We start from the raw sequence: 10,399 nt of genomic DNA, 5'->3' as shown, positions 1-10,399 counted from the left end.
CAGCAGCAGCAGCAACAGTAGCGTCACGGCGGCCCAGCAGACCTAGGGGAACGGAGACAGGGCTCTAGGGGTTTTCCCACGGCGCCCGCCACAAGCTCCCACGCCCAGGACCTACCCTGCTGGCTCCGCGCCCCCTCCGGGCCTACACTTCTCTCTGGCTGTCACTTAGTTCTCCTAGATTTGCGCCCTTGCTGGTATCGGGCTACTTTACCTGCTCCTCCTTCAAGATCCAGCAGAGCATCTCCTCCAGGAGGCCTTTTGAGACCCCCTGGGCAGAGTGAATCCCCCTCTCCTCTGGAGACTTAGGCCACTGTGCCCCCACTAGGGCATTTACCACTCCACCTGAAAACAGGCGTGTCTGTCTGCAGAAGAAGTTGTAAACTTGGGGAAAACCGGGCCCTACTGAGTGCCCGCCACCTCCTCTCCACAGCAGGGAAACACGTGGAAATCAGGAGCTAGCAAGACTCCAGAATGCTGTCCCATCTGCCTGCCCCCTTTCTGGAGTAACTGAACTCCGTGGCTTTGAACCAGTTTCCTGCCCTTTCGGAGGGCACAGCTCCCTTACCTGTAAACTGGGTATACTAGAAATAATTCCTACTCTGCAGGGCTGCTGGGAGGTTGAAAAGAGCTGACAAAAAAAAGAGCAAACAGAGCACCTGACACACAGTAAGAGCTCAGCAAACACAGGCTCTTAGCAAAACAGCACCCAACCCAGTGTGAGCCAAGGCAGGTGCTCCTGCCTCAGAGCACACCCGGGAAAAGACCAAGAGTGGAGACACCCTCGGCCTTTCTTCCAGCCCTCTGAGCAAGCGCTAGTTTTGCTTCTCCGGGATGGTGAATCACCCCTCCGTCCCTGGGTCTTTACCTTTGTGGAAGGAAGGTTCATGGTATCTGGTGCTCAGGGTGGGGCAGCCGGGAAAGGAGATGTCTGCGGTGGCTCAAAAAGCCAGGAACCTTGAGGCTGTCGATTTTGACCCTCTCCCAGGGGTCTGGGGTTTATAGTGCTCTGAGGTGGCAGGGAATTGACAGGCACTTGCGTCCACACCCGGGCCAGACAAAGGCAAGTCTAAGATTAGCCTCCTGCAGGGGGGCCGTCTCCAGGCTGGGCCCAAGGAATGGCCGCTGCTGCATTCAGAGGCCAGGGTTGGATCACTGTGCCCCTAATCACCCCCTTGTCTATCCGCCTGTTCCCTGGAGATGGGGCGGTCTCCGGGCACTAATGAGGCCACCTTGCACCCAGGCATCTGGGAGCACAAAAGAGGCGCTGGCCTGGGACAATATGGAGGGAGGCAGCTACTAATTAGGGGCAGGAGAGAGGCAGACGCGCAAGACCCCACGTTCTGTGTGTAGGGGGTGGAGCAGCCAGCAGCAGTCCTCTCCCTCCCCTGCTTCTTGTCACTGCCCCTGGGGACTGTTAGGCTCCAGGACCTTCTTCCTTCATGGAAAGGATCCTTAGCTGCCCCCCTCCCCCTAGCTTTCTTCTCCCCTTCTGCCCCTTCCACTAGCCTCTGATATGGAAAACTTTGAAAACCCAGCCTAGACAGTAGGAGGTAAGAAGCTAAAACCAAGCCAAATTTCTCTTTCTTCTCTCTTTCTTTCTCTCTCTCTCTCTCTCTCTCTGTGTGTGTGTGTGTGTGTGAGACTCAATTTTGGTCTTGTCGCTCAGGCTGGAGTGCAGTGGTATGATCATCTTGGCTCACTGCAACCTCTGCCTTGGGTTCAAGTGATTCTCCTGCCTCAGCCTCCCGAATAGCTAGAATTACAGGTGCATACCACCACAACCAGCTAATTTTTGTATTTTTAATAGAGATGGGGTTTCACCATGTTGGCCAGAGTCGTCTCAAGTGATCCACCCACTTCGGTCTCCCAAAGTGTTGGGATTATAGGTGTGAGCCACTGCACCCATCCTCTTTTTTTTTTTTCCTTCCTTCCTTCCTTCCTTCCTTCCTTCCTTCCTTCCTTCCTTCCTTCCTTCCTTCCTTCTTGCATTTCTTTCTTTCTCTCTCTCACTCTCTCCCTCTTTCTTTCTTTTTTTTTTTTTGAGACAGAGTTTCGCTCTTGTTGCCCAGGCTGGAGTGCAATGGCGCAATCTCGACTCACTGCAACCTCCACCTCCAGGGTTCAAGTGATTCTCCTGCCTCAGCCTCCTGAGTAGCTAGGATTACAGGCATGCGCCACCATGCCCGGCTAATTTTGTATTTTTAGTAGAGACAGGGTTTCTCCGTGTCGGTGGGGCTGGTCTTGAACTCCCGACCTCAGGTGATCCGCCTGCCTCAGCCACCCAAAGTGCTGGGATTATAGGCATGAGCCACCACGCCTGGCCTTCTCTCTTTCTTTATTTTCTTTCTTGACAAGGTTTGACTCTGTTGCCCAGGCTGGAGTGCAGTGGGACAACCATTGCTCACTGCAGCACCGAATGCCAGGGCTCAAGCAGTGCTCTCACCACAGCTACACAAGCAGCTGGGACCACAAATGCGTGCCACCATCCCTGGCTAATATTTAAATTTGTTTGTAGAGACTGGGTCTCTCAGGCTGGTCTCAAATCCCTGGCTCAAGCCATCCTCCCCCTTTGGCCTCCCAAAGTGCTGGGATGACAGCTGTGAGCTACTGTGCCTGGCCAAACTCGGTTTCTACCAGAAGCTGATAGAAAGCTTCTACCTCCCCAGCTTTCTCCCTGGCTCAGGCTACCTGGAGGGGAGGGATGTAGTCCCACTCTACAGTCACCACGGAGTGAGCCACCATGCAGTGAAGAACACATGTCATCTCCAGGTCTAAGCTTCTCTTATTCACAACCTCTTTTTTTTTTTTTTGAAGACAGAATTTCACTCGTGTTGCCCAAGTTAGTGTGCAAAGGCACATTGGCTCACTGCAACCTCCACCTCCTGGGTTCAAGCGATTCTCCTGCCTCAGCCTCCCAAGTAGCTGGGATTACAGGTTCACGTCACCATGTCCAGCTATTTTTTTGTATTTTTAGTAGAAACAGGGTTTCACCATGTTGGCCAGGCTGGTCTCGAACTGCTGACCTCAGGTGATCTGACTGCCTCGGCCTCCCAAAGTGCTGGGATTACAGGTATGAGCCATGGTGCCTGGCCTACAACCTCTTTATTGAGCTCCTGCTGTGTGCTACACCAGGCACTGGGCATGGGGGCAACTGTGCACAGGACCTGGCCCAGTTTCCAAGGAGCTCATCATTCCAGGTGGGAGGCAGTTCAGGCATAAGGATAGTTCGGTGAAGGAGAGGACTTCTGCCCACGTGAGCAAAGTTGAGCCAGTCACTCTGCCTGGGGTGGGCCTGGTAGGGGGTCCTCAAAGGCCTTGCATGAAAGCTAGTTTACATCAGGGGCAGCGGGATGGAGGGCATTACATAGAAGGGACCACTTGAGCAAAATCCTGGAGTTGACAGTGCTTAACAACCCTTAGATAGGAGGTGAGGTGTGGTCCTTAGTCCAGGCCTTCTTTCCAGCAAGGGGAGAGAGGCAGCTGGACATGTAGGTGAGGGCCAAGGTCAAAGGGTCTAATAGGCCAAGCTGGTTGGTCTGAATCCTGTGGGTGATGGGGGCTACCATGGGAGGATTTTTTTTTTTTTTCCCGAGATGGTCTCGCTGTGTTGCCCAGGCTGGTCTTGAACTCCTGAGCATGAGCCATCCTTCCACCTCAGCCTCTTGAGTAGCTGGGACTACAGGCCCATGCCACTGTGCCCAGCTTCATGGGAAGATTTTAATAGGATGGAGTGACAGGCTGAGGTGGGGGCCGGGTGGGTATGCAGCGAGGCCCTGGATGTAGGACATGGAATGGAGAAGTCATTCAAAGGCATCTGGAACTGGTGCTGCCTCTACTTAGGAGGAGCTGCAGGGTCTTGGTCTGCCCCTCCCACCAGCCTCCAGCCTTCAAGATGGAAAACCTTAAAAACTCAGCCCGGGCAGTGGGAGGGAAGGAAGCCAAAACCTAGCCCAGTTTCTTTTTTTCTTTTATTTTAGCCTCTACAACCTTGTGGAGGCTGTGTTTCCTCATTGGTATGGAACAGTGAACCCAGATGGTCTCTGGGGTTGCTTCCTGGGACGATGCCTTACGATGTGAAAAATAGCTGTCCCTTCCCCACCGCAGAAGTGGTTTGTGGGTGCTGGCCTGGGATGTGCTCGGAGTCCCCAAAGGCTCCTGTGTGCACATGCAGCCTCGCCAGGCCCAGACCAGAATGTTGGGGGAAAGTCCTGGAGCTCAGTGAGGGAATGGCTGGGCCGGGGTCCACTCCCCAGTTTCCCCAAAGCAGACTCTGAGGCAAGAATCTGGGTGCAAGAGGTTTATTTGAGAGCCATCCCAGGAAGCCCAAGTGCGGAGTGGGGAAGAGAGGGAAGGGAGGAGCAGGAAGTACATGAATGAGTGGGTTACTGCTATGGGCAACTGGGACGCCATCCTGCTGGGCATCCTCTGAGAGTTTATGTAGAATACACTTCAGAATTGTCCTGCTCAAGGACAGTGAAGTTGAGGTCCTGCTCCTTATTGACTCAGGGTTGCTCCTGGAGACATTAACCCCCCGACACTTCCAGCTTGCCCAGTGCACTGACTGAGCACACAGCTGTGGCTGCCAGAGAACCCCCTTGGGCTGTGATACAGGAAACCATTGGTGTGCATGGTAACTCTCTAGCAGTGTCCTCCATGCCTGGACACAGGGACATGGGCAGGCACTGCTGGCGTCTACTAACCCCAGAGGCCCATACCTTAGAACTGGTCAGCTGGGCCAAGGCCTCCCTAAGGCCCAGCGGCTCTCATGGGCAAATGTCAGGTGACACAGAGTCAGAGACCCTGGCCAAGGACTCCCCATCCAGAGAGGTCCCAGAGGGAGGAGCAAGGTGGCCTCTGGGGGAAGCTGGGTGGTGGGGCAGGCCTTGACTCAGGACACCACCCTCTCCTGCAGGCACTGGGCCAGGTGCCTGTGCCGAAGGACCCGGGGCATCGCAGGCGGGAACGGGGAGGAGGGGCAGGCAGCGAGGGCTGCCCGGAGTGCTTGGAAGGCCCCTTGCCCCACCAGGTGGACTCTGGCAGGGCCCACGCTGCCCCAGAACCGCAGGGACTTGTAACGGGGAGAGGCTTCCTGAAGGCAGTGGTCCAGCTGGGAACAGAACAGTGTGAGTGAGCTGGTGTGTGACCATGAGTGTGCACACGAGGCATGTGTGGCTGTGTCCAGGCTACATGTGTTTAGAAGTTTTGCGTGGACAGGTGTGTGTCTGTGGGACTCAGCGCTCCCCTCCCAGAGCCCCAGGGAGCTTCCCCTCTGCCGCCGCTCTCCTCCCCATCAGCCCTGATCTCCACGCACCCTGGGAGTGTGCAGAGGGAAGGGCTCTACAGTCAGACCCTGTCCTCGTCTCCTTTACCTTGTCTCGATTTTCCTCCGACAGATTCCTCAGCCCCCTCAGCGCCACAAACACCTCGTAGTGGGGAGCAGAGCCCGCAGAAGAATCTGTGAACAGACCCCATGTGCACACATACTTCCAGTGAATGGGCAACTGCCAAGTCTAGTGTCCTCTGCCCCATCTGTTCTTCCCCACTCTGAGGTTTTAGGGAAAAAAGAGTTTCCTGGTGGGGAGTGGGATAAATGGAGAGGAACCTAGAGTTTGATCCTAAATAGGAGACAGATCAGGAAAGAAAATGGGTAGAGACTGCAGCAGGATGGATGAGAGTTAGATGCAGAGAAGGACTTTTGTAGGAGTGGTAAAGGAGGCTGAGTGTTACCTCTTTCCTAGCAGTCCCCTGGCAGAGGAGGTAGAAGTTGAAGGGTAGCCCAAGGATGGTAGGCAGGAGCCAGTGGGGAAGCTCACCCAGAATGCTGCTCTCCACACAGCCGTGGTCCAGCAGCTTGGCCCCCGGCCACTGCCCCACTGCCCGGCCCAGGGCCTCAGAGAACAGGTCCTCGCCAATATCTTCCCCTCGCACACTCAGGGTCTGGCCCAGCCTGAAGAGGAGGAAGGGAGAGGCAGTGGAGCCCAGGACACAAGGATGGCCCTTTAGCTCCCCGGGGTCACCTACCTGTAGATGAACCTGACGACTGGGCACTGATTGTAGACACCAACCACTCGCACCACATCACCCAGGCGGCACCTGATGGGGTGCAAGTGGGAGTGAGGTCGGGCCCAAGGGCTTCTGAATTCATGCGCCAGGTCCCCAGCATGGTCCCATAGGGCCCCAGGTAGCAGGGACTGTGCAGCTGATCACCTGGTGAGGCTGGCGTGGTCCGTCAGCACCAGCTCATACTCCTTGCCCTGCTGGGCCTCGGTCAAAAGGAGGGTGGAGGCAGCTTCCTCCTGGGTGCCTTCCTTGACTGGGAGCAGCTCGATAAAGGGGGCCCCGGGGGGCAGTAGGTAGAGTCCATAGGGTTGCTCTGGCTGTAGGTTTAGGCCCAGTACCCCTGTGGAAGCAAAGCAGCCTCCTCAGTGTCTGCTGGTGCCATTGCTTTCTGCCAGGCAGTAGCCCCTCCTGGACCCCAGGCCTGATCCTCTGAGCACCCGATCCTCCTGCTGCCCTTCACCGCATCCTTCCTGGCTCTCCTAGGCTCAGCAGGCTGCCCCTTAGGCCCTCACTGGAAAGAGGCAGAGTGCTGTGGTCCTGGAGGGGGCAGACCTGGGAGTGAATCCTGGTGTCACATGAATTTGTGCAAGACTCTTTTTTTCTCTCTTTTTTTTTTTGAGACAGAGTCTCGCTCTGTCACCCAGGCTGGAGTGCAGTGGTGCGATCTCGCCTCAGTGATTCAGTGAGTCCTGGGTTCAAGTGTTCTCCTGCCTGAGCCTCCTGAGTAGCTGGGATTACAGGCGCCGGCCACCACACCTGGCTAATTTTTGTTATTTTTAGTAGAGACAGGGTTTCACCACATTGGCCAAGCTGGTCTCGAATTCCTAACTTCAGATGATCCACACGCCTCAGCCTCCCAAAGTGCTGGGATTATATGTGTGAGCCACTGCCCCGGCCTTTTTTCTTTTTTTTTTTTTTTGAGACAGGGTCTTGCTCTGTCATCCAGGCTGGAGTGCAATGGCGCGATCTCAGCTCACTACAACTTCTGCCTCCCAGGTTCAAGCAATTCTCCCGCCTCAGCTCCCAGGTAGCTGGGATTATAGACATGCACCACCACGCCCCGCTAGTTTTTGTATTTTTAGTAGAGATGGGGTTTCACAATGTTGGCCAGGCTGGTCTGGAACTCCTGGCCTCAAGTGATCCATCTGCCTTGGCCTCGCAAAGTGCCGGATTACAGGCGTAAGCCACTGCGCCCAGCTACAAGACTCTTAACCTAGGTAAGCCTGAATTTCTTCACTTGTGAAAGGAGGCTGCTGTCCCTAGCATGCAGCTTGTTGGGGAGGATTAAATGAGATGATTATGTAGGGCCCAATGCATGGCTGTTAGCCATGTGACCTCTGACCCTTGCCCCCACCTCACTGCCCTTGAGTCCCACTGACCTCCCGAGGCAGCATAAGCAGGAGAGAAGAAAGCTAGTCCTTGGCACCACAAGGCCCCGAGGGCAGCCACAGCCTCGGCCTGGCCTCCTGCATCCAGAGTCACCACCACCTGCAGCTTTGGCCAGAGCCGAAGGGCCAGTCCCCGGGGCCCCTGCTCTAGGGCCTCCCGCAGCTCAGCTGCCCGTTCAGGGAGAGGTGCTCCAGGGTTCCCGGCAGCTATCGCCCCAGCCAGCTCTTCACCGTCAGCCTCCAGACCCAAGAAAACATCCAGGAGTTCGACCGCCGTCCCAGCCTCCAGTGCCCTCAGCCCTGGGGACCTCAGTGCGTCCAGCAGCAGGGCCCTAGGGTCCTTGGTTCCACGGGTGCCCACCCGGTCCAGGGTATTCCCAGGCCAAGGCAGGGGTTGGGGCCAAGGGGATGTAAGGGTCAGGCGGGCAGTGCCTCCCTGAGCCAGCACTTCTGGGTAGGCCTTGTTTAGGGCTACCAGACCCAGCACGGTGGCCTGGAGGAGGAAAGAGAGTGTTGGTCTGGTGTCACAACCAGACCCAGAGCCCCCATTTGAGGGTTCTTTGTCCACCATGATGGGAGGGTTTGGTTGCAAGTCAGAGGTCTCTGGTGGGAGGGCTCTGGCCATCCTAGATTACCTGCAGAGAGGCCTCCCCCAGGTCCTGGTTAGCGGTCGGGGGCAGTGGCTGCTCTCCATTCTCTTCCTCCTGGGTCTGGCTGGCCTTGGTCAGAGGGAGATGATTCCGGAAGGTGCTTATGTCTGTAGCCCCAATGACAACAGAAACGCCTCAGGAAGCCAGTTTCCCAAGAGTTTCAGGCAAGACTGGTGAGACCCTTGAGGGAGGAACTGAGAATAGGCCTGGGGTAGAGGGGCTGTAAGGACCCAGCATGGGAAATTGATCTTGGACAAGAGAGCCAGTCCTGGGTCTCTGTGTCAGGCCACTTGGGTGGCAGTGGAGGAGGTATGGGGGCCTTCAGGCTCTGGAATCTCATGGTCCTGTGGGATTTCTTTCTCTTTGGGTCACCTCCCCAGACCCTGGGAAACACACCTGTGAAGGAACAGTGGGGGCGCTGGGCTCCCTGTAGACACCACCTCAGGGCCTGCTGCTGGCTCTCGTGCACGTGGAGCGTGCTCTGCTCCAGCCTCCATCGCTGCCAGGTGGCTGCCCAGACCAGGGCCCCCCATGCCACTCGGTGCTGGAGGCCAGCAAGCCAGGACAGCCTGGCATCCTGGGACCGCTGCTGCATGAGCAAGGCCAATGTTGGCAGCAGCAGCAGCAGCAGCAGCAGCAGGAGTGGCCACAGCAGCATCTCTAAGCAGCTCCTGGGAGGAGGAAGGAACCCAGATATGGGGGCATGCGGCAATTACCCATTTCTCCCCCCACACTCTACTGCATACAGGAAAACCAAGGAAACACGAAGTTTTGGAAGAAGGCCGGGCCCTGTGGGACAGGTGATGCGGAGGAGAGACTATCAAAGCTTTGGAGTCCCACTGACCTGAGTTCAGATCCTGCCTCTGCCGCTTGTTAATTGTAGGGCCCGGAGCAACTTAGCGGGCTGCACTGAGCTCCATTTCCTGATCTGCAAAATGGGAGTAAGAATAAGAATGCCTCTTTCAGAAGGCAGGGATGGGCCGGGCGAGGTGGCTCACACCTGTAATCCCAGCACTTTGGGAGGCTGAGACAGGAGAATCACTTGAGCCCAAGAGTTCGCAACCAGCCTGAGCAACATAGGGAGACTCCATCTCTACAAAAAACTGAAAAACTAGCCCAGCATGGTGGCACACCCATAGTTGCAGCTACCTGGGAGGCTGAGATGGGAGGATCCCTTGAGCCCAGGAGGTCAGGGCTGCAGTGAGCTGAGATCATGCCACTGCACTCCAGCTTGGGCAACAGAGTAAGACCTTGTCTAAAAAACAAACAAACGAAAAAAAAAAAAAAGAAAGAAAGAAAAAGAAGAAGAAAAACAAGAAGGCACCGGAAGGGAAGGCACAGGAAGGGTTTGACACAGGGTTGATCGGGCCACAGCAGCTGCGTAACGACATCTCTTGCCCACTCCCGAGCGGCTTTGCTTTCTCTCAGGATCCACCCCGTCCCAGCTCCTTGTCCCTCCTGAGCCCCGGGCTGTGGAGTCTATGCCCACATGCACCTGTCACAGCCTACTCCCGGCACGTGATGGAGACCCCTGGGTGACTCTGGGTCTCAGCACACATCCGGCCAGGAAGGAGCGATGGCTTTAAAGGGCTGGGTCCCAACTGGGAAATCCGGCGGCCAGGCCTGAAGGAGGAGCTGGAGGAGGGGGGTGCTCTTAAAGGGGCAGGTTGCCTACGGGACTGCCGGTCAGGTGCTAGCCCAAGTTGGCAGTTCAAGGAGTTAGGACCAGACTAGCATGGTCCTGCAGGTGAAGGAACAGAAAGGTGTGTGTGGGAAAGAGCGACATTAAGTCACTTGAGCTGAGAGAGGGGCAAACTTTACCTTCAAGCAGGCTCAAGCTTGAGAACTCTTAAAACCTCAACGCGGCTGGGCACGGTGGCTCACGCCTGTAATCCCAGCACTTTGGGAGGCCGAGATGGGTGGATCATCTGAGGTCAGGAGTTTGACACCAGCCTGACCAACATGGTGAAACCCCATCTCTACTAAAAATACAAAATTAGCCAGAAGTGGTGGCACATGCCTGTAATCTCAGCTACTTGGGAGACTGAGGCAGGAGAATCGCTTGAACCGGGAGGCAGAGGTGCCATCACGCCTGGCTAATTTTTGTATTTTTAGTAGAGACGGGGTTTCACCATGTTGGCCAGGCTGGTCTCAAACTCTTGACCTCATGTGATCCACCCTCCTCGGCCTCCCAAAGTGCTGGGATTACAAGTGTGAGCCACCATGCCCAGCCAGTCACATACAGTTTATCTTAACTTTATGTGGTTATTGGGTGACCATCTGCGTTAGCTTACTGGCTTT

General features: G+C 55.9%; 1 protein-coding gene across 1 annotated transcript; it reads right to left on the bottom strand.

Moving 5' to 3' along the window:
• Nucleotides 1-4,282: 4,282 nt before the first annotated feature.
• Nucleotides 4,283-9,810, bottom strand: GHDC (GH3 domain containing). Its single transcript, XM_011998815.1, has 10 exons — nucleotides 9,594-9,810; nucleotides 8,943-9,026; nucleotides 8,495-8,769; nucleotides 8,084-8,205; nucleotides 7,440-7,941; nucleotides 6,208-6,400; nucleotides 6,022-6,093; nucleotides 5,814-5,947; nucleotides 5,370-5,455; nucleotides 4,283-5,107 (listed from the first exon to the last, which is right to left on the bottom strand). Exons 3-10 carry the CDS (start codon nucleotides 8,754-8,756, stop codon nucleotides 4,889-4,891), a joined length of 1,590 nt encoding a protein of 529 aa, XP_011854205.1. The 5' UTR covers nucleotides 8,757-8,769; nucleotides 8,943-9,026; nucleotides 9,594-9,810; the 3' UTR covers nucleotides 4,283-4,888.
• Between the last annotated feature and the right edge of the window lie 589 nt (nucleotides 9,811-10,399).

This window comes from Mandrillus leucophaeus, unplaced genomic scaffold, assembly GCF_000951045.1.
Source record: "Mandrillus leucophaeus isolate KB7577 unplaced genomic scaffold, Mleu.le_1.0 Scaffold58, whole genome shotgun sequence".
NCBI lineage: Eukaryota > Metazoa > Chordata > Mammalia > Primates > Cercopithecidae > Mandrillus > Mandrillus leucophaeus.
The sequence above is the reverse complement of the archived record's forward strand: the minus strand, read 5'-3'. Positions and strand labels throughout refer to the sequence as shown.